This window comes from Hermetia illucens, chromosome 1, assembly GCF_905115235.1.
Source record: "Hermetia illucens chromosome 1, iHerIll2.2.curated.20191125, whole genome shotgun sequence".
NCBI lineage: Eukaryota > Metazoa > Arthropoda > Insecta > Diptera > Stratiomyidae > Hermetia > Hermetia illucens.
In genome coordinates, this window is record NC_051849.1 from 194,295,744 (window position 1) to 194,322,532 (window position 26,789).

At 42.5% G+C, this 26,789-nt stretch overlaps 1 protein-coding gene across 4 annotated transcripts in view; it reads left to right on the top strand.

The window, feature by feature from the left end:
* LOC119654364 (tyrosine-protein kinase Btk29A) overlaps positions 1 to 26,789 on the top strand; it is a 283,921-nt gene that overhangs the window by 223,565 nt on the left and 33,567 nt on the right. Inside the window, exon 1 of one of the 4 annotated variants that reach the window (XM_038059747.1) lies at positions 10,483 to 10,961. The exons of the other annotated variants lie outside the window; for them this stretch is intronic. Coding sequence (XP_037915675.1) covers positions 10,934 to 10,961 — 28 coding nt within the window. The 5' untranslated portion in view covers positions 10,483 to 10,933. Of the gene's footprint in view, positions 1 to 10,482; positions 10,962 to 26,789 lie in introns of those variants that run through there. 4 annotated transcript variants of the gene reach the window in all.

Sequence of the window (26,789 nt, forward strand, 5' to 3'; positions counted from 1 at the left end):
TTGCTGACACTTAGTCAGATCCTCGCCACCATCGATTTTCTTCAGTTCTTCAGAGCTTGAGGACCAACTTCAAATATGCCTTCAGGGAGTTTTCTATCTTCTGCTCAACATCCAGTATATACTGCGAGACCTCCCTTGCCATATATTCCGGCCGATTTGCGAAAGGAAATATTTCACATCATTCAGGATCTGGCACACCCAACTATTCGGACAACGAATCGGATAGTCAAAATCATCTCTGGCCGTCAATCAACAAACATATTAATTCTTGAGCTAGACAGTACATCGCATGCCAGAAATGCAAAATTACAAAGCATGTGCGGAAAGAGGTAGGAGTGTTCTCTCGATCCACCAAGCGTTTTCACTCAATTTACCTCGACATCATTGGCCCTTTGCGAGACTCGCACGGTTTCAAGTATTCCCTCACAATCATCGATAGGCTTACGCGGTGGCCTGAGGCGATACTTCTGAAAGACATTACTGCATAATCTTGTGCTGAGGTCCTCTGTCGAGAATAGATTCCACGCTTTGGTGCCCCTACAATTATAGTCACTGACCAGGGAATGTAGTTTGAGTCCTCCCTTTTCTCAGAGTTGGGCAATCTCCTCGGATTCAAATGCCACTGGACAACCGGGTACCACCCGCAGTCCTGCTCGAAAGGTGGCACAGGACGCTCAAGTCCACCATAATGGCCCAAGACAACCCTTCCTAGTCGCAGGCCCTGCTCACTCATTCGACTGGACCCTGGATAGCCAATCGGGAAAAATTAGCTGCAAGTCCCGCGGCTTTGCTGAATAACCATAGCTAATCTCCTCGAGAGGATAGTACGCGTTGTTTGTTTGTTATAGCGTTAAATACGCACAAAGCTTCGGGTGCAACATGGTAATGATATAAACGTGTTCTGCATTGATCCTTGATCTCCCAACGAGGAAACATCCTGCGCTATGCGTTCCTCGAAGAATTCTCTTTCGCAGACATGCTACCTTTCCGTTTTACCACTAATCCCAAATAATTTCTCTTATCTTAACAATTGCTAACTTGTTGGATTATCGACGATATCGAAGACGTGCTGGTCGGTCGAGTTGGGTTTCACAAAGGTCAGATTTCTTTTAAGGGTGAAGTGTTAAAACTGATTTATGACTGTTAAAAAAATTAATAGATTTTTGCGTTTTAAATGCGAAATAAATGAATAACCTTTTTTTTTAATATAGCAAATTGTACACAATTACTGAAAATACTTAGGTGAAAGTCGTTAGGCTTTGACCACATCTTTTATCTCCAGGCCTCATGTGAGGGTGGCGGAAAAAGAGTGATTCCTCCCAGGCCCGTAGTTTTCTTTAGGGTCGGAATAGAAATTTCAACGAAAAAAGGAGAATAGGGCGCTCACCGAATTTTCACAACAGTGTCAAATAATTTTCTCCCCAGGCCCCATTTTCCGCATCATTTTCACTCCGGGCTCGGATTTTCGCTCTGTGGCTCTATTCATCTCTCTACCTTGATAGAAAATTGATACTCCGCGTCTAAATCATATCTAAAACATATCAATTTGAAGTAGCTCACTTGTCAGTTTTTTTAGTTTGGTTTAGTGCTCAGAGCACGTCGTGTTCGGCCTTCCACGGAGTTTCTCCACTATCGGTGCAACCCCATATCGATCGCGGATCTCCTCATTTCGGATGTAATCGAAACGTGTCACGCCACCAGTCCAATGCAACATCTTCATCTCCATTGCCGCAAGACGCCGTACATTGTCTTTTATAGTTGGCCAACACTCAGAACTATAAAGAGCGGCAGACGGACGGCATTGCGGTAAATTTTAGATTTGGGACGTTCGCTGATAAGTCGATCACAAAGAACACCAGTTGTGGAACACCACTTCATCCAGGTCGCATTAATGCGTGAAACAATTTCATTAGGCAGTTCTCCATTGGCTGATAGCATTGACCTGAGATATTTAATTCGCTCAGTTCAGGGCAGGTGCTGCGCAATTTAAATATCTCGAGTCAATGCTGTCAGCCAATGGAGAACTGTGGTATGCTCCTCAAAAAGGGAAACATAAAACTTTTATACCAGAAGCGTCAAGCTTTCGGATTCCCGACTTTTCATCTATCAGGTTCTAGTTCGCGTTTCGGTTTAACTCATTAGGCTTACGCGAATCCCTATATTATTTTCAAGATCCGGTGCGGAACTACGCATCTACGGATCCCACATTTCCGAGCCTGGCAAGCACACGTGTCGACCGAGCGGAGCTTCAGTATTTGCGGGTGGACTTTCCCGGTCAATTTCGTCATTAGATTTTTGGGAAAGCTCTTGTTTCTAGGTCGTCCTCAGTCCCTCAGGATAGTCGTCTGATCATTGCATCACCCATTAGTTCATTACAGACTTCCTTGAAGCCTTGAAAGAACGTTCATTTATTTTGTGCTACACCTGTCGCCGGAGTTATTTTTAACCTCATCAATATAGAGCCCTGTTCGGAAAGATACGTACCTTTATATTATGGGGAAAGTAGGGACTACTCCACATTGTAATGAAGTCTCATCAGTAACCTATTTACATAGATATCACCGAGGTAAACTGCTTCAGCACAAGGAAGTTCGCATTATTTTTTTTTGTTCATATGCATATATCTTTCATCCTAACGAAAACCTTTTTGGTATGATATACTAAACCTCACATCACATTGAAAGCATGTTAATTGTTTCAGCCTCAATTGATGGAACAAATCACTAATGTGAATATCGCAATCCATCACGAAACTTTAACTTCCTCCTAATTGTTAACCTTACATAAAATCCACAGTATTTTACCAGCTTACACAATTGCCTGAAATATCTTAAACAACTTCGAACATTTATTTCAGCAGTTGGGATCATTACAATATTAATCCATATTTTGCAGTCAACAGTTGCCTTTATATCTCACCGCGAAATTAATTTCCCAGAAGTTGTTGGTCTTGCGTGTACAGAGCTTCATAAAAGTCTCCATTAACATCTATCTTTTTTCATTGACTTCTCCACCTCCATACCAAACAAATTGCAGATCTATCTGGGCACTGTTAAGATACATATGAATTTATATCAAAGAAAGAAAAAAAATGCATATTTATCTTTTGTCAAATATGCAACGGTGATGACCTTAAAAATATATAATTAGGTTCAACTGCGCGGATAGTATATATTGCGAGCTGAAGTTATACTTATATCTGTGGTTTTATCCAGGCATACACAACGATAGTCTCATTTGGTGCAATCACAGCTTCTACAGTAAGAAAACGAGTCTATTAAAGTATCTCTTAAGTAGCAATTATGTTGATTGTGTGTTGGTAAGCTCTTCAGGCATTTTCCAGTCACTTATTTTTTCCTTCAAGTGCACCGAAACGCCGGAGGTAGATGCAGTGGTGTTAGGGAGACATGGACGGCAAGAGAGAAACCAACAAATTTAACTTCTTGGTGTTGTTAGCTAATGCTGAAAAGCAGCAACCAGAAATTGCATGGTGGTTTACAGTTGCTTTAACCCATTCCCACTTAAGAACTTTAAATTGGTAATTCGAACCCCCTGAAAGTTAGTCTCAGTCGAATGTGTTCTAGAAGATTAAGGCCTGAAAAAGACAAGATTTGTGGTGTTTTTGCAATGATGTCTTCTACAATCAACATCCATTTCACACTAGAAAAAGTTCAGAGTCAATAACGACAAGTCGACCCCATTGGGTTAAGACTTGCTTTTGCAGTCATCTTTCATTTTTCCACGTAATAACAATACTGCTGCCCTACTAAAAACTCCTGCCAATGACTTACTACTATTACTTCCACTAGCTTTGCCATTCCATTCGCAATTGCAATCAGCGAAATCAATTGTATAGTTCCTCTGCGTTCTGCATTCGCTTTGTTCGTCATCTTCATCACTGTATCGTCATCAACCTCCACCTCAGCATCTTTAGTTTCTTCTCCTTCAAGCAATCGCCAGTGATACAACTGTGCTGCGGCGAAGTGATCTTGTTTTATAATCCAATCGAGAAAAAGAGAAAAAACACCAACCGTAAAAGTCTTCTTGTATCTACAAATGAGAAAATTGTTGTATCTTTATATGTGAGATACAGTGTTGGATGAAAAGTCAGGATAGTAAAAAATCATTTATTTCTCCTGTTCTCTACTGTTCCATTACTGTTCTTCCTTCAAATTGTGTCCCTGTATCCTTTCTGTTCTTTTTTGGTCCTTCATTATGAGTTGTGGTTTAAAATTTTGTTTGGTGCATCTTTTTCAATATTCCTTCTCATGACAACTGTTGAGTAGGTCTAGATTTTAATTTGAATACATATATCTTACCCTGGGGATCATTTGATCCGCTCTTCAGTTTATACCGCATTTCGGTAACCAGTTAATCCCTTGTTCGGTGTAAAGTTTTATATTACAGAAGGGATCAAATGGTTCGAGAAATACAACGTTAGACAATTAAGTAATGAGACTGATTTTATTGCCGCGCTTGTGGTAAACCTGCAACCTTCAAATTCCCTTCCCCGGCATCCTTCCCCTTTCCATTGATATATTCACAATCGCTCTAGCTTGTTTAGTTCGCCTGCTGTGTCGTGTTGAGTAAACGTGTGTTGCTGGTGCTCGTCACGAAAATGGAGAAACGAAATCTAGAGCAACGGGTCGCGATAAAATTTTGCGCCAGGTTACGCGAAACAGCTTCGGAAACGTACGCTAAAATTGTAAAACTGCATTGTGATCGTGCTCCTAATTGTGCCCAGGTGTTTCGATGGCATAAAAGGTTTAAGGAGGGGCGTGAAAGCGTGGAAGACGAGGAGCGGATTGGAAGACCAGTCGAGGTGCTGACTGACCCGAATGCGCAGCGTGTGCGCGTCCTAATCCGTACAGATCGGCGTTTAGCATTTCGATGTTGGTCTCGGAACTGGGTATGAACCATGAAATGGTCAGACAAATTTTAACAGGCGATTTCGGGATGAGAAGCGCGAAGATGGTTCCAAAGAACCTTTCTGAGGAGCAAAAGCAGCATCGATGACCATCGTAGAAGACTGTTCGGAACAAGTGGAAAACGATCCCACACTGCTTGATCGAGTTACTACAGGCGATGAGAGCTGGTTTTCCAATAAGACCCAGAAACCACACGCCAAAGCTCACAATGGTTGTTTCCGCCCGCCCCCCGCTTAAAAAAAGATCACATGAGCAAGTCGAAAGTGAAAACGATGATTATTAGCTTTTTTGATAGCCGCGGAATCATCCACAAAGAATTTGTTTCACCGGGGCAAATCGTAAATCAAGTCTACTATCGCTAAGTACTTGAAGGATTGCGAAAATGAGTCAACAGGGTGCGCCCAGACATCTCTCGTAACTGGATCCTTGGTCATGACAACGCGCCGTGCCACTCCGCCCTCAGCGTGTCCCAGTATTTAGCCTCTAAAGGGATCGCCGTGTTGCAAGAGCCGCCTTATTGGCTCGTTATGTTACCCTGTGACTTTTTTTTGTTCCCTAGAACAAAATCGGTGGTCAAAGGAACCCATTTTGAGTCAATTACGGACATCCAAGCAGCCGTGACGAGGGTGCTGGCAGACATCACAGTCAAAGTGTTCCATAAATGTTACGAAGAGTGGAAAACCCACTGGAATCGCTGTATAGGTGCCCAAGGGGACTACTTAAAAGGGGATGGTACAGTTGTAGAAGAATTTTTAAATATACGGTTTATGGAATCAGTCTCATTACTTAATTGACACCAGCAAAATAAATGTGCCTAGATAGAAAATAACTCATAAGATTAAGCCACTTGCGGATCCTGTTCCTGAGGTGAGTCGAATGGAGGGTTCGTTTCAAGCTTGGTGCAGTTTGTAGCACCGAGGAAAGAAAGGCGAAGGTATACAATATGTTCACGCCTCCTACATATTTTGTACCTGTCATTCCAGATTAGAACATTTAGAAATTGACAGACCAGTAGCTTACTCCAAACTACAATTTTTATTTTACAGTGTAGATATATATTTCGGGAGCAACTTACTTCCCTTACCCCCTTCATCAGTACAAAGCTACTTAGGGGTAAGTTTAGGCACATCGAATTGGTATACAACCGGTATTCGGTCTAGGCCTGCCTTAGTAAGGAACTCCAGACATCCTGGTTTTGCACCGAGGTCCACCAATTCGATATCCCTAAAAGCTGTCTGGCGTCTTGACCTACGCCAATTCAGGCGGGCCTTCACTTGCTTGTTACATAGGGTACCAGGCATTTGAGGGTACTACATTTGGGCATTGTCTGCCGAGTGATCGAGAATTAAATATTGTTATCAGCGGGGAGAAAAAGTAATCATATGGTTTTCGACTGGCCAAAAGTGTGTAGTATTTTTCAGGTTCATTCACTGAAAGCGTTCCAGGAAGTCGGGGAGCTGGACGCTCATTTGGTTATGTTTCAGGTAGTCTTCAAACTCGGTTTTTGGGGTTTCACATTTGTGGGCACATATTGTGGTTCTTCGGCTGTGGACGCGAGAAAGCCTTCTTCAAGTTTACTCAAAGCCGAATTGGTTAAATATAGAGGCGACCAACTACACCAAGTGGTTTATCAATTAACGCTCAAGGTGTGGAACAGTGAATCAATGCCTGACGACTGACAAAGAGGCATTATCTGTCTCATACATAAAAAAGGAGATATCACACAGTGCAGCAATTATAGAGGTGTCACGTTGCTGAGTACCATCTATAAGATATTTTCCGCTATCTTACTAGGCCGGATAACCTCATACGTCCACAACATCATTGGCCCATACCAAAGAAGCTTCACTCCAGGCAAATCAGCAACAGATCAGATTTTCTCTGTACGGCAAGCGATGGAAAAACTGTTGGAATATGGACATCAGTTGCATCACCTTTTCATCGACTTTACAGCCGCCTATGATAACATAGCCAGGGTAGAACTGTACACGGCCATGAGAGAATGTGGTATCCCGATGAAATTGGTGCGAGGCCAGATAAAAGTAGCAGGATCACTCTCAAGACCGTTCGACGTCAAGAACGGGGTATCATATGAAAGGTCTTGGTTAATACTTTCTGAAGCCTAGTTTTGACATTCGCTGGAAAGATGGGGAGTGCGGAGGATCATTTCTTTAAGTGAACCATTCTCAGAAACTAGCTAACTGAAAAATCTAAATAAAATCAGGAGGCTCCTCCATACCGATATCTGTTCAAATGAGGTTAATAATAGTATATTACTATAATTTTTAGTAATTGATTGCGAACCTTCCTTAAGTTCATCTAAGAATCATGAAATTTTGCAGAAATGTAGGAATAGTATAGAGCATCATCCTGCCAAGTTTGATGGAAATAGCACCATTACTAGTAAAATTACAACAGGTCAAAATTGCGGTTTCTGTGCAAATTTAAGACTTTGAATGTCATTATCACGCAAAAGTGGATATTCTCACATAATATATGCATATATTACGTGCTAGATTCTAATGGGATAAATGCACACTCAAATGGTTTTAAAAAAGACATACACAAAACCTTCAAGCGCTGAGCTTTCGGTTTCCCGACTTGTTTTTAAATTTGACACGGACATACCTTTTCAGTGGAAAATAGGCGCCTCTCCTTAGGAAACATTCTTAGATTCTCGAAGTGTGCGAGTGCCACTTCAAGGAAACTGTCTCAGTAGACGAGCTGGTGAAATTCCCCCAATTACTCCTACCAATCTGTTTGAGATTGTGCTTCAGTTTCATGCTTATCACACATAATGCTATGCAAGGGATAAGCCTGTGATAGAGGGACACCATGAAGACAAAGAAAAAAACACGGGTTCGGCTAAGTAACCTTACCTTAATCATGAAAAGAAATCTTTTTATAAAGCAGTATTATGGTCGGTAAAGGATAACTTAAATGGCTTTGCTAGGTGGGTTTTGTTATCTAGCATGACGTTAATAGAATCATCATCCTCTGCATCTTTGCAGTTCCGCCTAGAAGGTAACCGATATTTTCGCAACATTTTTTTTTGGAGTAGGGTAGGGGAATGCGTTTACGCTCAGAGTGTTGGACTCCCGCAACAGTACGCTGTCGGACTACCAACTAAACACCTCCCTGTCATCAGAGAACTAGCTTTGGAGCCTTCAAGTCGGGGGATTCCTTTCACCAACGAGAGGGGAGGGGAGGAAGGGAGTTGTTAGTTCAGGGAACCTTTTACAATCCGATCCCTCCGCCGGTGGAGTTCAATCTTCTTCGCAATAAGAAGAGCCCGAACATAATGCGCAATACGATTCCAGCTTCCAGCGCTCTTCAACTTTTGTCAGACGATGTTGGCTGGAGAGAGCTCCCCTGTGTCTGCATAAAGCCGCTGACGTCCCACCTCTCGCAAGAAAAAAGGTGTGTTCAGCGTCGTCCGACACTCTATTGCAGAACACACATTCAGGAGATCGCGTCTTCCCAATCCTGTGCAAGTAAGACTGAAAACCTCCATAACCGCTTAGAAGTTGGGTAACAGGGTAGTCAATTTCACCGTGCGTTCGGTTCAACCGCGGGTCTAAATTGTCGATACGCCGCGTAGTCCATCTGCCCCCTGGTTCATTTTGCCAAGAAAGTTTCCACTCGGTAAGGGTCCGTTGACGTTCTTCACGGGCAATCACCTCTCTTAAGTTCTCGTCCTTAAGCCGGTAGGTAGCTTTGCGCTCCTTGGCAAGGATGGCAACGGGGATCACTCCCGCGATCACCATCACGGCCGGTTCGGACGCGGTATGGTAAGCAGACGCCACTCGCAAAGCTGTGAAGGGCATCTGCCCTTACCCCCGCGCCATAGAGCAGAACGGAATGCGTTGCTCCCATAAGGAGGTGTCTACAAGTATATATAGCGTCCCCAACATTCGCCGTTAGCCGACTCAAGGCCGCGACTCCAGCTGCAGTCTTGTTCGCTGCTGCTTTGATTTGCTCGAAGAAGCCCATCTTCGTGTCGATCATTAAATCAAGGTATTTAACCGCTGGTTTTGAGTGTTTATTTCCAGCGCAAGGTTGAAACCGTGAGCAGTCGTCCATCCGCTTACCCGTCGCATCAATATTCCAGGCCTGCTTTGCACCAGTTCAACATTGCGTCCGGCAACAAGTGCCGGAACGTCGTCTGCATAACCGACCAGGCGCGACTCATCGGGAATATCAAATCTCAGCAGACTATCATTGAAGCGTTCCAATGGTCCGGCCCTAAGATGGATCCCTGTGTTACTCCTGACGTGATTTCCATCCTCCTTTGGCCCTCTAGCGTCTCATAGAGCAGGGAGCGCTCTTTCAGATAATCCCTCAATATCCGCAAAAGATAGTTTGGCACGTGAAATGAGTTTTCGAATGTGCCTAGCATATCTGTCCATCTTACGGAATTGAAGGCATTTCTGACATCAAGCGTTATGAGGGGCACTATCCGTCGAGATCGTCGGCTGTGTGCCTTGGCTCGATAAACCGCATCTACGACTTCCATAATAGCATCCACTGCGGATCTCTCTGTTCTGAACCTCTCAAGGACTCTCCCGGCCGTGTCAAACATACACAACGGTCGGCATGCAGACCGGAGCAGGGGGGGGGGGGTCTCCTTTACTCTTGCTGTTGGCGGAACACCAGTTTGTAAACTTCCGCCGGGATGCCATCAGGACCTTGCGCCTTTTTGTTTTTCATAGTGAGAACCGCTTCTTCGAGCTCTTTTATTGTGAAAAGGGGGCAATGCCTGACACTTTCCGCGCTATTGCCGTCAACCCGTACAGGATATCTGGGGAACAATACCCGCACAATGCAGTCCATCTGATTGGTACTTAGTATGCAGGGACTCCGCAGAGCCCCGATTTTCCGGGTGACAAGCTTATAGCCAAGTCCCCACGGGTCCTCATTCACCTCATTAAAAAGGTTCTGCCAGCGGTGAGCTCTGCTTTTATTTATAGCGCTGCAGAGTCTTCTCTTTGCTGATCTATACTGTGCCTTTATGGCGCATGCCTCCTCGTTGGCGTGCAATCGTTGTGCCAAACGGCGGACCTTATGACTCTCCCTACGTAGGTCGGCAATTTCTGCCGTCTACCAGTACATAGAAGGCTTGTCGCGGCTGGGGCCCCTCTGAAGTATGGAAGCCTCACACGTCATAGTTATCAGGTGCATCACTGAATTTACGACCGTGTCAGCTGCGACACTACCACCCCCTGGAGCGCCCTCCGGCGCGGCCCTGCCGGCTTCATCTGGTATCTGTATTTTCAATAGACACTCGAAACTTCAAAATCCGTTAAACTTTCGTCGAAGACTCATCAATTCTGAACAAAAGAGATCTTGTTGAAATTAGTAATACGCAGACTCCCAAAAAGATACGTCAATTAAGTTGAATCAAAATCCATCTAAAACTCGTAGATCGACTTCTGCTAACCACTGTTCACAACAACAACGACAGTAATAATAGCGGATAGTAACATAGAGGAAAACATTTTCTTTCCACATCGGCAACAAGACAGCTACAGCAGCTACGGCTAAAGAAACCCGTCAAGATCAGTTAAGTGAGAGTGTGAAGATCTTTCGGACGCGTTCAATGTATCTTACTCGGATATTGGAAGCAAACTTTTCTCAAATATTTTTTCCTGATAAATCACATATTGGTGATTTGGCTTGTCTTACAAAAAACACCGTTGGTCCCTTTTTTCGTGGTATCAAACGATTAAGTTCATTCTAAATGTGAAACACCGAAGTGATCACTATTCTTGGTGTGATCGTTAGTGGTATGGAAAGATACATAACATAAGTTAGTGCGTGAATATCCAGCAAAGTTTATGGGGCTCAAGAGTTTCGATAGTGAAGGTGAATCGAATGAAGTGTCGGAGTCTTCCATTGGAGCCCATATTCCTACAGTTCAAGTAAAATTTCGAAAGGAAAAACATCCATTGCTTGCGTGTAAGCGATTAGTGAAGAGAAAGTGATCTGACCTCAACGGATTAATTATGATGCTGCTATCCGCACTGAAATTGGGTAAATACCGAACAAAATCAACTTTTAATTATAAAATTTTAACCCCAAATACTATTACATATGGACTGCCAAGCTACCATATGTACGGAAGTATCTGGTCTTATGTAAACCGTAACTAATCACATAACCGTATCGTTCTATATTATTGTCGAAAAAAAAACCCAAACACGTCTTTATACTTTAATTAAAGTTACAGAAAAAAACCTGATTGAATGTCACCTGAAGAAAACAACAATTCCCCTCATAAAATACAAGAAATCCTTGAAGTTATTTTTTTCTGTTTCTTCTCTGAAATTCAGTAGCTTATGTTGTATGTATGGTTGAGTATGTATAAATGGGTTGCTGGTCCCAGTCTAGTAGGCTTATTCTGTGCAAGTGTGGATGTATCTCTATCAGAGTCGACGACCACGGAATTGCATGAGATTCTTTATTAAGGCGGTGTTTTCATTTTGGATATGTAAATTTAGTTAAAGCGTTTTCTTGATGTTGGTTTTGAATTAATTAGTTGAATATTGATGCTGTTATTTTTTTGTAAACTGGAGCAGATTCATGAAACGTGTGAAAATAGGGTTTCCTACATTTTCCCAGGGTTTTTCCAGAATTTTCTATGCGTCATTTATTATATGAAATGGCTGGATCTTTAGATAAAATGTCAGTCACGCAAAATGTTCCAAACATTTTCTAGTTTTCTACACCTAACCCACTAAATAGTAGACAACACTTGATCTGTTACCAAGTACCATAGGTTCAGAGCCAGTATTACTTGAACTATATAGTTGGTAGCATTGGGATATCCTTGATCTCATCCTGAATTTACATACGCTGAACTTCCTCAATAAACCAACCACCCAATGTCGAATTCGCCCTGGAGAAGGAAAAGGAGAGTCAACTACCACTTTTAGATTTGTCATTGGAGGGAGGGGAAGAAAAAATTAGACCTAAAGTTCTACAGGGGACCAACGGACATCAAACGAGTCATCCCTAACACCTGCGTCACGCTCATCAACCATGTGATCCATCGGATGGTAATCATTTTTGTATCCTTGGAAGACGTGGTGAAAGAAACCAAGCACATTTTTGATGTCATCAGACTGAATGGATACACCGACCTTATCAGTAGTTTGATCAGCAAACGTAAGAGGATACTTCGACAATAGGGGTCATCAAGCTGACTCCGTTAAAACGGAAACTGGAGAGACATGGTTTGGACGTCGTTTTCAGCAGCAGGAACAACCGGCTCTAAACTCTTCTGAGATCAACTGAAGACCCAATCGACCAAATGACCAAATCGGGATATACAAAATTTCCTCCGCAAATTGCAATAGAGTATACATCGGGCAGACAAGAAAGAATGTTGAAACATGTCCTGGAGAGCACCTGAAGGGGACAGATTTGGCAGCAAAGGACTTCTGGTCTTCAGATCAAAGGAAGCCGAGTACCTGATTTTGAAGAATGACACCGTTTCCAAGGGGATATGGGAATATGGGATTAGTGCACTACACAAGGGATGCAAGGAAGTTAGAGGTGGCCAAGGATTTGGAAATTTATGATACGACGCATATCCCCACGGGGAACAATAATTCTACTATCAAGTTTTACTCAAACAGCCTATTTAGGTCTTACATATTTATAGAAGAAATGGTTGATAAGAACTTGCCCTTCAAACATTTATGTCGTAACAACCTCGCCGAACAGCAATAGGCAACAACAGAATAATAGGCAACACAGTGGCTTTTAGGACGCCGCAAATATTTGGGTTCTTTGATTTTCATGCTGCTAGATGCTTCTTGATATGTATTTCAAAGAGTTTACTTTAGAAAACGTTGAAGTTTAAAGAATATACAATAGACTCTTCGCGTGGAAGAAAATAACACAAAAAATGTCCACAGGGTTTCAAACGAAAAAAATTAAAGAGGCTTTTTGCCTTGCTTAGGGTAGGAGTAACTAGCCATCCATCCGGACTACTCAAATAAGCGTTCTAATCGCTGTTAAACAGTACCTGGATAGGCTCCAATAAAATTGCATTGTAGTACTATAAAAATATCAATGAATTCACTATATCAAACTAGTGGCCCTGTGAGAAGAGGCTTAAGAATACACAAAAGTCTTCCTTGCTTGTTTTGAAAGGCGACTAAAAGGGATAGCAAGTTGTGGGCAAGCAACCTACAAATTTTGAACTTTTATTGCTCCTGAAACGTTAACAACTCCTCGGATGGAGACTGAACTTGCCGCCACCAGAACCGGATGATGATTGACCTCTGAAATGTGCGCTCGCTTCTCGACAACGGTACCGAGGGCCCCAGAATGTTCGCTTTCTCCAACTTGAGTGAGAATTCGAACGATATAAGCTGGACATTTTAGGACTAAGCGAAGTAAATGGTAACAAATGCGAATCCGGTGTTTGGTTGTTCCTGACGGCTATCACAAAACACGGTCTCTCGACGTTGACCACTTTGCGATTAGCAGTACATTTAGAAGTTGTCTTCTGGCTGTGCGAAGAAATAGATGATGGTGGCTTACCTTTGTTTCCGAGTTGCGTCCGCTACTTTTAGCAGGATTGGTGAGTTATGACCACCACGTTTAACATCAACGGTGTGTATGATCCAGCTGTCGTTCGACAGTAGAGGGGCTATCTTGCTGATTGGACAATAGATACCTTGAGTAACCCGCCTGAGATTACCGATGAGGGTTTGGCAGGCATCAAAAATCCTATTTTCTGGGTTGCTAGGTAGGTCGTCGGCCACGTCCCGGAGAAGTGTCATAAGATCTAGCTGACTGTGGAAGGAGATCGGTGAACGGAAGGGGTTGAAGTCTTTATTGACCGCTACGATGGCGGGTGTGACGCGCTCGAACTCCGATACCGAGCGAAATCCCGGCAAATTCAGCATAGTTCACGTTATTAAATGCTATTTGGTTCTATTAAATTCCTGATCTGAATTCAATCGCGAGGCTTTCAAATCTCATCCAGCGTATCAAGCCAGCGCCTCATGGTCGCTTACCATCTTGGCGTGTGAATTCTCGTTAGCATGAATTACATGATCTTACCATCGAAGACACCTCTCTCGCGATTTTTACACGATCGGTGCAACTCCATATCGATCGCGGATATCCTGCTACAGAGCACAATGATTTGTTGGCAATCTTTTCGATGATCCTGTGAAAGATATTAATGGTCGCCTTTTCATCCACGATGGTTAACAGCTAAAAACATGGAAATAATACTTCACCGCGGTTCTTAACCGTATCGCATCGTATCACATCCAGTGAAATTGTGAACAAAATGACTAGTTATCGCAACATGTGGATACAGACAACTTCTCCAAGCAGAAGAGAAATCAACTAGGCCCACAATGCACAGTAAAGTTGCTAGGCTTGGCGATCTCCTGACAGACTTACTTTTAGTTGCATCTGAAGATTATTCAGATCTGCTACTTTCACTTATACGGGAATTCTGAGAATCCGAGACTTTTCTCAAAGAGTGAAAAAGGGGGATGATCGTTACGATTCCAAATAAGAGCCGCTTTTTTTTGTATAACAATTGGAGGATTATTTGCTTGCCCCTAGCCGTCGCAAAGATAATAGCTAAGATAATCCTAGAATGCATCAAAGAAGAAGTCGAAAGCTTGATCGACCGGGAGCAGGCGGGTTTCTGTTCTTGATACTCCTACATTGACCACATCAACACCTTACGGATAAGTTTGAAACAAAGTACGGAGCTTAGACTTTCGCTTCATCTGCTCCTTACCGACTTCGAGAAAGCTGTCGACATCGTGAATTAGGAGTGCATCTGACGTGCTCTACGCAGGAGGTTCATTCCGAAGAAACTAATAGCTGTTGTCAGAACGAGATATGATGGCAAAAAAATGTAGGAATTCGAAGGCTAAAGCAGGCTAAGGCCACCAAGGTTGCATTCTATCGTAGATATTTTTTGTCTTGTTGTTATCGGTAATGTTTTTTATGCTTCATCATTCTGAGGACGTGGAGGAGTTCAATGGACTATGACATCTGTTTGCTCTCTCACCGGGTCATGGATCTCCAGATGTCTCTGGATTTGAAAAGGGAGGCGAATAAAGTTGGATTGAAGATAAACACCAACCGAGCCACGGTCTTCAGTCTGACGGGTCATTGAACTCTCCTTATTTGCATCAATGAGCGGAAATCGAAAGCGCCGATTAATTTGTATATCTAGGAGGCGTCGTTTTTGCCGACGGGGGCACCGAAATGGATGTCGCTGCCAAATTCGCTTTCGCTACATTGTCTAAAATCTAGAAATGCAGTTATTTCAACTGCGTTGATGTTGAGACTTTTCTGTGCTCGTGTTCTTTGTGGGTTACTTTATGGAAGTAGCGCATGGAAAGTGACCATCACACTGCTAGCTTGATACTATTTCAAACAAGGAACTTGGTCGGCGCGCTGGTCTGTCATCCGTGCGCGATGTGATCGGAAGGCGGAAATGGATATGATTATAAGGGGTAGTGATTTTTTTTATCCTTTTCGGTTAGTTGTTGGTAGCTTTTCTTCATAAATTTTTGCTTTTATATAATACGACTTTGCTACAGAGTCTGGTTTATAGAAGCCCGGAAACTTACCGCATATTTAATCAGTCAGAGTGAATGGTCGTAAGCATGCTGGTATTAGCGGATGACTTCAAAATGCTTCATTCTTCGAATTGAAGTCGTTTACATCGTGACACTAATCCCATTAGTCTGATAGAAGCAAGCTTCTCAAAAAAGCGTGGAGAGAGCTGAAGTACATCGCAGCGAACCAGTACGATTTATGTGATATGCCTCGTTTACGTGACAACGATAACCATATTTGAGGCACGTTGATGAAGCAGCGTCTGTTGGTATAGTTGATTAAATTGAATCCACATTATTTACATTCATAGATGTCACCATCAGCGATGTATTTGGGGGTTGGCTTGTAATGTTTGACTAAGATTGCCGAACCTTTCTCGAAGGTAAATTCACTGTTTATTCTTCCTACAGTCAAACCAGCCACGTTAACATTCATAGATTTGATTTCGACGCTTATTCTGTATATTTACTGGATACTGAACAGTATGGCTTCTAGTCTAAGATACGGTAATTCTGCAGGCGATAGCCCCTGAGATTTATTAAGTGTCTCATGATCTCCTTAACTTTTGGTGAAAATGGGCTTTTTACAATTGTTTGGTTTGTCAACGGCTCAGGACTAGAATTCGCCAAAAGGTTATAAACCAATCGTTCTCTCTAAAAACAGAAGGTGAGAGATTTCTTATAAATCCTTGCCCTAAAAAGTCATCAATATCATGTATAAGCAATAATCCTTTTTGTTGGCAAGGATTTTGATCGGCTGGGACAAATTTCTACTAGAATAAATTAACTCCATTTTTGGTATTCGATCATTTCTATAGTTTGAATTGCACGAGATGATCCTGCTAGAAGAAGAGAGCTCCATTTGTCGACACTTGATTTTTTTGCAGACAGGAGTCATTTAAAACCATTATAGCATAATTTTACTAGATAAAATCATCAGCTCAATTTTTTTTGCACCAAATCATTTCATAGCAATCCAAATGTCAGAATTTGGTGTATCGGTCGCTTGATAACTTTTTCCAGACAGCCGTCGACAGCAAGGGACCTTCCGGTCGTGCTGACTAAACTTATTTGGCTCTCTCTCGCTTGTAGATTGAAAACATTAAGATCTCTTTTTACGAGGTGAAAACACCTTGTCCACTGAAATTCTACTGGTCATTAAGATGGATGTCATTCGCCAAAACAGGTATGGAATTGATAGCGTAGATAATCCATAGGAGTGAGATTTGACATTTGACTGCTCGCCTTCCCTATTGAAGCCATCTCTCATGGCTAACAAAATGAAAGACACTGTAGGCTATCCCGCTTTGCTTCTTTTCCCTAGAGCGTTCGTGGGGTATGTAGGCATCCAGCTTATCCAGAAAGCCCAAAGTCTAATTCCTTCTTCCAAGTGTGGCTGTCTGGGATGAAATCTTCCCCATACTTCTGCGGTGGTGACTCGGTCAACTACTTCAATTAACTACAATTTTTGAACTGCAATTACAATTGCATTTTAAGTCAGAATATTTAGATTCCCAAAAGACTACATTTTCGAAATATTACCAATATGGAAATATCAGCATGTAGTCCAACTATTGGGCATTTTGTTGCAGATATTGACATCAGTGTTTTCACTATTCAAAATCCACTTCATTAAACCAAACATTTTGCCATTTTTCGGCATCATTGGTATCATTATATCAACAATGTCGATTTTCTGATGTTTGTTGTGGAAAAAATTGTATCATGTGATTTTCACGTGGCCCTGTGGAAGACAATTTCGTGCCAGCAAAAGAATGTTGCGAAGATCGAGACAAATGATAATCTTCCCAGCCAATGTATCTCAATTTTTGCCGACTCATCAAAGATGCGTGTGGTTTGGCGTTATCGTGATGAAACACAACACCGTTCTTGCTAATCAATTCTGGTTTGTTTTTCTCAATTGTTTATATTGACCACATCAATTGCCAGCAAACAATGTATGTTATTCTTTCAATTCCACCAAGTATCGTCTCCCTTGTCTTCCATTCTGGATTAGTTATTGTTGGTGTATTAGTGCTTCACTATCTTTTTTGATCAAGATCACTTCCGTAAGACATCTTTGTAAGTGGTCAATTTTTCATCATTCGTTGTCATTCACTTTACAAATATATTCATTTCGTTTTGTTTCAACAGCGATCTGCATATGGAAATGCAGTCCATTAATTTTTTTTAATTGGATTATAAAGCACGTGAAGTTTTTAGCCTTTTTGAAAATCCAAATGGTTTGGAACCGTTTAGAGGTCGATTTCAAATTCCTTAGCAGCATGACTTCTTGCGTTCAGTTTTTTCCCTGGTTTAGATCAGGGGTTTGAAGCGTGCTAGAGCACCTCATTCAAGGCCGTAACGGTACACTGCAGGATTACAGTACCCTGTAGGTACTCATTCACAGCTCAGTCGACTGCTATCCGCCATCCTGTCAGGATAAGAAATCCCTCTGCCAGCAGTGAGATTTGACCCCGACCTTCCGCTACGAGGAAGGATTGAGTCAATCTGTCAATCGAATCTAATCGAAACTGAACAAAATGGGAAAGAAAATCATGTGGAAATCGGTTCAATATTTAATTGTCTTGGCTTTTTTTGGGAATTTTCGAAAAGGCATTGAAGATGCCATTCATGAACAAGGACGTTTATTCTTGGACCAAGAAGTGCATCGCGTGCTGGAAGTGTAAGATCACTAGGCATCTTAAGAAGTAGGAGCATTCCCTGGGTCATCGAAGCGCTTTCATACTATACATTTCGACATTGTAGGCTCTTTGTGAAACCCGCACGGATGCAAGTATTGCCTCAGAATCATTGATCGGTTTACGGGGTGGCCACGGCGAGCTGGTCCACAGCAAAGAGAGACTGTTTTGGAGAGACTGGATTGTTGTGTCTGCTACAGGTAGCTCTTGCTAAATTGAAGTCGCCTCCGCGATCATGTCATGTGGTCAACAACCGTAGGAACCTTGCAATTTGTACCCATCTGGTGAGGACTGAAGCTACTGCACGAGGGTCCTATAAGGTCCTCCAGCGTAGAGAGCACTCGTTCAGACTAGACGTTGCAGGCAAGCTGAAGACGGTTTTCTTAGACAGGCAGAAGCCTTTCTTCCACGGGTCATTGGCAAGAAGAGTGAGCACCGCCTCCATTTTGACGTCCGCCGGCAGAGTAACCACATCACCGGCTTTCTCACCGAAACCCCTTGATTTCAGCTGGGGCCGAAGTGTTGAGTTTAATTGAGTAGCCGAATCCGATCAATCGTGGAAAACGGAATGACGTCGACATTTTCACTGCAACTGCAAGATTTTTAATTAAATTATAATAAATGTTAGAGTGAAATTATGCGGTGTTTCCAACGATTAATTAATAGAAGTAATGAAAACTTGTTGTTTCGTTTCCGTTGGTGTAGGTATTTTATTCTTGCAAATACCGATATACCGACGATACGGAAACGAAACAACAAGTTTTCATTACTTCTATTAATAAAATGTAAATAATGTATAAATTCTGCAACTATTTTCTGTCCTGATGAACACCTTCGAGGTCCCGGTAGTTTTCCATGCAGGGATGTTCTTTCTACAGTCCTATTAATATTAGAAAGCATGTTTGTTTGTTCCGTTTGATGCAAAAGGTATGGGACTAAAGGCCACATCGGGAAGAAGGGCGAGAGAATTTCAGATTCATGTGGTACGAAGTTAAGGAGTTTATATAAAAGCCACATTGGTGCTGGTGTTAAGTGTCTAAAACTAAGGTGGATATTCCGTAGGACGCAGAAATGAAGTTACCTCAACTTTTGGTCCAGCTTTTGCATTCCCCGACCAATTCAGAAATCTTCACAATAATATATGGTGGTGACCAAATCATATGGAATAGCATCATCATCATCATCATCAACGGCGCAACAACCGGTATCCGGTCTAGGCCTGCCTTAATAAGGAATTCCAGACATCCCGGTTTTGGGCCGAGGTCCACCAATTCGATATCCCTAAAAGCTGTCTGGCGTCCTGACCTATGCCATCGCTCCATCTTCGGCAGGGTCTGCCTCGTCTTCTTCTTCTACCATAGATATTGCCCTTATAGACTTTCCGGGTGGGATCATTCTCATCCATACGCTCATAGATTTCGTCATTGTGTAGGAGGATTCTTCTTTTGAACGCGGCCAAGAGTTCGCAATTTTTCTTGCTAAGAACCCAAGTTTCCGAGGAATACATGAGGACTGGCAAGATCATAGTCTTGTACAGTAAGAGCTTTGACCCTATGGTGAGACGTTTCGAGCGGAACAGTCTTTGTAAGCTGAAGTAGGCTCTGTTGGCTGACAACAACCGTGTGCGGATTTCATCATCGTAACTGTTATCAGTTGTGATTTTCGACCCTAGATAGGAGAAATTGTCAACGGTCTCAAAGTTGTATTCTCCTATCCTTATTCTTCTTCGTGTTTGACCAGTGCGGTTTGATGTTGTTGGTTGATTCGTCTTCAGTGCTGACGTTGCTACCATATATTTTGTCTTGCCTTCATTGATGTGCAGCCCAAGATCTCGCGCCGCCTGCTCGATCTGAATGAAAGCAGTTTGTACGTCTCGGGTGGTTCTTCCCATGATGTCGATATCGTCAGCATAGGCCAGTAGTTGGGTGGACTTGAAGAGGATCGTACCTCTTGCATTTACCTCAGCATCACGCATCACTTTCTCGAGGGCCAGGTTAAAGAGGGCGCATGATAGGGCATCCCCTTGTAGTAGACCGTTGTTGATGTCGAATGTTCTTGAGAGTGATCCTGCTGCTTTTATCTGGCCTCGCACATTGGTCAGGGTCAGCCTAGTCAGTCTTATTAATTTCGTCGGGATACCGAATTCTCTCATGGCCGTGTACAGTTTTACCCTGGCTATCATAGGCGGCTTTAAAGTCGATGAACAGATGGTGCAACTGATGTCCATATTCCAACAGTTTTTCCATCGCTTGCTGCAGAGAGAAAATCTAATATGTTGCTGATTTGCCTGGAGTGAAGCCTCTTTGGTATGGGCCAATGATGTTCTGGGCGTATGGGGCTATCCAGCCTAGCAAGATAGTAGAGAATATCTTATAGATGGTACTCAGCAACGTGATACCTCTATAATTGCTGCACTGTGTGATATCTCCCTTTTTGTGTACGAGACAGATAATGCCTCGTTGCCAATCGTCAGGCATTGATTCGCTGTCCCATACCTTGAGCACAAGTTGATGAACCACTTGGTGTAACTGGTCGCCTCCATATTTAACCAATTCGGCTGTAATTCCATCGGCTCCTGGCGACTTATGATTTTTTAGTCGATGAATTGCACGGACTGTTTCTCCTAAACTTGGTGGTGGCAGTATTTGTCCGTCGTCTTCAGTTGGCAGGACCTCCAACTCGCCGATGTTCTGGTTGTTCAGTAGCTCATCAAAGTACTCAACCTGGTAGAATAGTATTGCCAATAAGCCAATAAATTGTCCAGAAAGCGGCAATTTAGGCTGGTTAAGGAGGAAAGTGCGAACCTATGAGGAAGTGTAATATCATGAATCGCGATTGTTCTAAGAGGCCTAAAAGAAGAGCTTCTGAAAGGTTGTAAGAGGATATAAGGAAGCACAATTTGAGGGTTGCCCGAAAGCAAACTTTATAAGGCCTTCGGGTTCGTCGTGAAGCAACAACTTGGCATGATCCTTGAATTGTGCATTACATAGCAGATGTTCCATGTATTAAAGGAGCGGCGGAGATCTGGTATCTAAGGAGAGTAAACCTTCAGCGGAGCCATACCCTGGAGTGGAGTAAATGCTGGAATGGGTAATGACTGTTCTGGGAAGCTGATAGCTTGGATGCACACTGTACACTTGTAGATTGTTTAGCTCCGAGAGCAGGAGTGTACAAGAAGGTGATTTTCTTGAGACACGGAGTTTTCTGGAATCCCTGATTAGGGAGACCAACGAAGTAGCCCTTTCCTTAGGGTTACTAGGTTACCAAGCCATTGTGAAAGTATTGCCCACGAAAATTACAATCTACCCGTCCCAGCTTCATCGATCAACCAGACCCCTTACAACCAGACATTAAAGTTAAGTAAAACCAACTCTGCACGGTTTCCGAAGATGATTTTATAATAACAAATTTCAGATTTTTCTTGCTTTTATTATTCCTTTCTGTGGTTAATAATACATTTACAGTTGTTCAATCATTCATCGTGGCTAACGGTAGTTACCTGTTAGTGAGGTTGAATGAAATGCTGAGCAAGTTTCACATTTGTTGCGCATAGGCAAAATTGCAAATAAGTGGCAATTTGCAGTGTAAGCAAATATACCCGTGCATGCCTACAATGTCCATAATATTGTGTGGTTTCTGTAGTTTCTGTAGCAACCATTACTTATCCGGGAGTAATCTTCCACGGAGAGACTAGTGGCGTTGCTGGAAAGAAAACAGCCACAAATTGAGTGTGGTGTAATTCATTTCGGAAAAGTTTGATGTTTTTTTTTGTGTGGATAACTTACGTACATTCACCTGTACGCCTAAATACAAACACAAGAGACCATGTTGCGAAATTTTCTTCACTTCCTCATCTCATTTTCTATCGTGGCTCCTCCATTGCTCGTTAAGATGAACATGATTTCTGGTTGAGTCTGGGATTAGCGATTTCCTCATTTTGAATTTCAAAGTCAAAAAGGGTAAATTTTGGACACATGTTGGCTTGTGATTTGTCTGGTTTTTCTATCATTTGTCAGAGAATGTGAAGATCTGATCCACGGGGCTTACCAGAAGAAGCTGAGTCTCGGTTGGGTGACTAGGCCAAAGACATCATAGTTTCTTGCATTTTTCTATGAGACTCTGAAAGTGGGAGCGTTTTTGGAGATGTATGTGGAGCTCGTCTTCAACGCCACAACTTGAATGTATCTAAGACAGCCGTGTTGGTGCGACTTAAGCCAAGCTCTATTGTTTCATAGCAACTCGTTCAAGGTGTTTCATAATAGACCTGTAAGCAGCGGGAGCGTAGACAGCCGGCGTCTTACCTCATCTTTTGAGTGCTATCGTAGGAATCTTCCATGAGTGGAGCTTCAAAGAAATTCAGCAATTTTATCCCCAAGCTCCTTCTGGAGTCAACGTTTCACTTCAACCTAGCATATCCAATCTATAAGTTGCTTTCATCCAGTTCAAATTCATCTTTTCCACTCCAAGCCCAACTGTAAAGCTTGCACCACAAGTTATTGCACTATTTACAGCTTTCATCACTCGACATGATTTCGAAGGCAAAATCAATTTACAAAAACATCTACAGACTAATTAAATCTAAATAGATGCAATAATTAAAAATCTGTTACTGTCTCTGCTGTTGAGAAGAGAGAAGAGAACTGAACACGTTATGGCGGTGTTCAAGGCAAGTAACTGTTCACAGCTGTCTTTAGATTCAATTACCTTAATTTTTATGCTAATAGCTGACAAGCTTTTGTGGTAAGTGGAAAAAAGTTGTGAAATTAAATACAAATGACATTAAATGAGGAAGTTGATATCCGTATCTTTTTTGTTTTGCTTTGAAAAATGGAATAAAGTCTTGCACAGCGTTATCACTTGAAGATTGCTGTCTCCATTACAACCATCTGCATTTCTAGGATTGTTTTCATGGCAGGATAATTAAGAAATGGTAGAAAGAATATAAGTGCTTCTCTGGTGAATGGAGCTCATTTCGGGGTTGTTAAAGGAGTTTATGATAACAGAGCGCTCTAGGCTTTCATTCATTTTCGAATGAATATTTGAGATCCCAGCACAGCCTGGAGAAATCGGAATTTTTATTCCTGGAGGATGTTCGATTTTCCTTCGTAATATGCATGAATGAACCTCAAATTCAAGTTTATTGTTTGTATGCTTTATTCAAGTAAGTAAAAAATTCAACCAAGCTGAAACCAATTATCAGTTTCGTTGATTCGAAATTATGTTGGAAATAAGAACAAAAGGGACTCACTAAGCAAGTTTCCAGATCTATAGTGGGAGAAAGGATTTAAAAAGAAATACAATTTATGTAATAGCGCTTCAATCATACCCACACACTATTGGTTCGTGACAATGTGCTTCAGCCCCCTCCCCCCATGACTTTTCTAGAAGCTTGCACCCTACCTCCACCGTTTTGCTCTATATATTTGTGGGGAAACTCACTCGTCGACCACACTAGAATAATGGGTTCCGCTTTCTCATCGACATGTCCTCGGGCATCTGTCCCGTATGCGAGCAAAAGTTTTCATTTGATATTGTCTCAGTCCAGTATACCCTGGTGGCACCGCATAGATAGTTTCAGGGTAAAATTGGTGGTTACTTTCTATGTGCTACTCTTAAATAGCCGGGCAGATAGAACATTACACAGCACTGCCTCAAATTGATGTTGGTATTGAGCTAGCTGCTTCTTGTAGAGGAACAGAGCGTTACCCATCGAAGGATAGAAAAAAATATAAAGTTATCAGAAACTTGTAATCTGTCCGAATATTTGGGGTGGTTTCAAACCAACTGAACGTCGCCTCGCCGCCGAAATAACTGTTCGTGTCGAGGCTGGCATACTCCATCACGTCCGACGAAATTCTGGCCTATATCAGAAGCAAAGCCAACTCAACTTTGTCCCTTCTCTCATGTGTGAAGCTGACGAAGGATGGCCACAAATTCGATGTTAACGTTCAGCCTTCCTTTTGGCCACAGGAGATCTTGGTTAATCCTTATCAGAGGACTAAGCTTCGTGAAAATTTCCGGCCCGCCCGCCTGCCTGGTCGAACTTAAATGATTCTGACAACTTTCTTTTATCAAAATGTAAGGGGTCTAAGGACACAGACTGTACTGCGCTTGGCAAGACAACTGGCGGAGGTGCCCTAATCTTTCTTAAGTCCCCTCTCCGTGCCGAAATTATCTTTTCCTCCTCCTCCTCCACCTGCAATCCTGTCACCATACGAGTTATTCCGTCAAACTTATCCCCCTTTATCATATCGTGTGTATACTTTCCCTGCCTCATCCCGCCTTCTCCGTACCAGGATTTCTTTGACAGATTATCAGAAGTCCTAATCGTTTTGCTTCCTTCACTTCCTTTCATCCTCTGTCCCGATTTTAATCTTCCCATGCTCTCCTGGTCTTCCCTCCCTACCTTATATCCCCACCCACCCTTCCCTTCCTCTACCCCCTTTCATGTACACCTGCACCGCAAGCCAGTTTAATCTTTCTCGAAATCACTTAGATTGCACTCTTGACCTTGTCCTCTCTAACCTTCCTGTGCGTTGCTTTTCCCAATCCCCTCATGCCCCGCCTTACGTTACCCCTGGCGCCCATCATTTTGTTCTCGATTCGACCCTCAGATATCCCGACTCCACTCTCCTGTCGCTCGCAAGCCCACCAAGTTCAAATTTCGTAAGGCGAACTTCGAAAATCTGAACTCAGCCCTGGCGGCAATTAACTGGATTCCCTTCCTCTCTCCATTAACGTGTGACCAAGCACTCAACACTTTCTATACCATTTTATCTGATCTTCTTCCCTGTTACATTCCCTCATTTCCTAAGCGCTTATGCACTTACCCTGTCTGGTTCACCACTGAAGTCCATAAAAAACGTCAAAAACACACTGCGAAGAAGAACCTGTCTTCTAGAACCTGACTTAGTGTTTTTTAAATCTCTGCGTTCCTCGGTCAAATCACTACTACACTACAATCACTACAATCAATACTTTTCCTCAGTCTATGTTCCCACTCCTTTTTCCGCATCCCTCCCGCTAGTGGATGTAGCCTGCCCCGCATCGCCTATCATTCCCCTTCTTATCACTCTCCTTGTCGAATATCTCATTGGCAAACTTGATGCCAATGTCGGCCCTGGCTACGATGGTCTTCCAAATCTCTTTTTGCTCGAAACTGGTAAGACCATCTCGCTTCCCCTATCTCTTATTTTCAACAAAAACCTCGAAGAGAATCATTTATCTGACTTGTGGAAAGAGGTTCTCATCATCCCCATTCACAAAAGTGGCAATCGTACGCTTGCCGAGACTTATCGTACCATTTCCCTACTCTCCTCCTGTTCCAAAATCTTGGAAAGATATGTCAGCGACTGGTTGTCCACCCATTATGGTCATCACATTGTGAAAGAGCAACACGGCTTTGTTAAGCGTAGGTTCACTGGCTCCAACCAGCTTGACTTTACCAACTTTGTCGCCAAATGTCTAAATTCACGACAAGAAGTAGATACCATTTACACTGATTTCACTAAAGCCTTCGACACTGTAAATCACAAGATTTCCCATACCACTTGCTTTATGGTTTGCCTGTTACCTTTCCAACCGATCCTGCCGCGTTTCTTTCGACGGCTGCACTTCCCACTCCTTCCTCTTCTCTTGGGTCCCACTGGGATTTATTCTGGGCCCTTTGTTATTTTTATTTTTTATCAACGATCGATTTTTTATCTTCTCTTTCACCACGCTGCCATGACGAGGCCTTTTCATGTTCCTTTGTATCCAAAGAACTAGAAAAAGGAGGAAGGAACCACGCCAGGGTTATGGGGAGGGAGGAGCAATATTGTATTTTTTTTGTCCAAAATCTCGCGAGCGACGAGTGTCGTATGAATGAATGCGTTGTCTTGGTGAAGGATCCAACCTTCGTCGATCTCCGGACGGGTTTGGCAGACCCGATGCTTCAAACGCCGTAATACTCTAGCATACAATAGTCCGGTAACACTCTATTCGGCAGGTATTAGGTTGTTGAACATGAAATGGCCGATTTGATACTAAAATTTGCAACGACTGTAAAGTTTACAAACATTTATTTAATTAATCAAAATAGGTGCCAGTCGATTCAAAGCACTTCTCCCAGCGAGATACCAGAGCATGTATGTCAATTTCGTAGAAGTCCAATTTTCAGGTGTTGATAAACTCGTTGAAGCAAATTTTGATGACCTCGTCATTCCTCAAGTGTTATTCTCCCAAAAAAAGGATCCAAATGCTTAAAAAAGTGGTAGTCGGTTGGCGAAAGGTCGGTGAATATGGTGGATGAGGTAAAGTCTCATAATGCAATTCGTTCTATTTTTGAACCGTTATTCTGGATACATGGGGTCGTGCATTGTCGTGAAGGAGTATCACACCATATTTGTTGACTAATCTCGGCCGTTGAATACTCAATTTTTCGTGCATTTCCTCAAGTTGGGCACAGTATTTCTGTTCATTTATCGTTTCTCCAGGTGCCAAAAAAGAATAGTGGATAACTCCACGACGATTGTCGTATAATATCCACTTTTCATCACATGTCACTATTC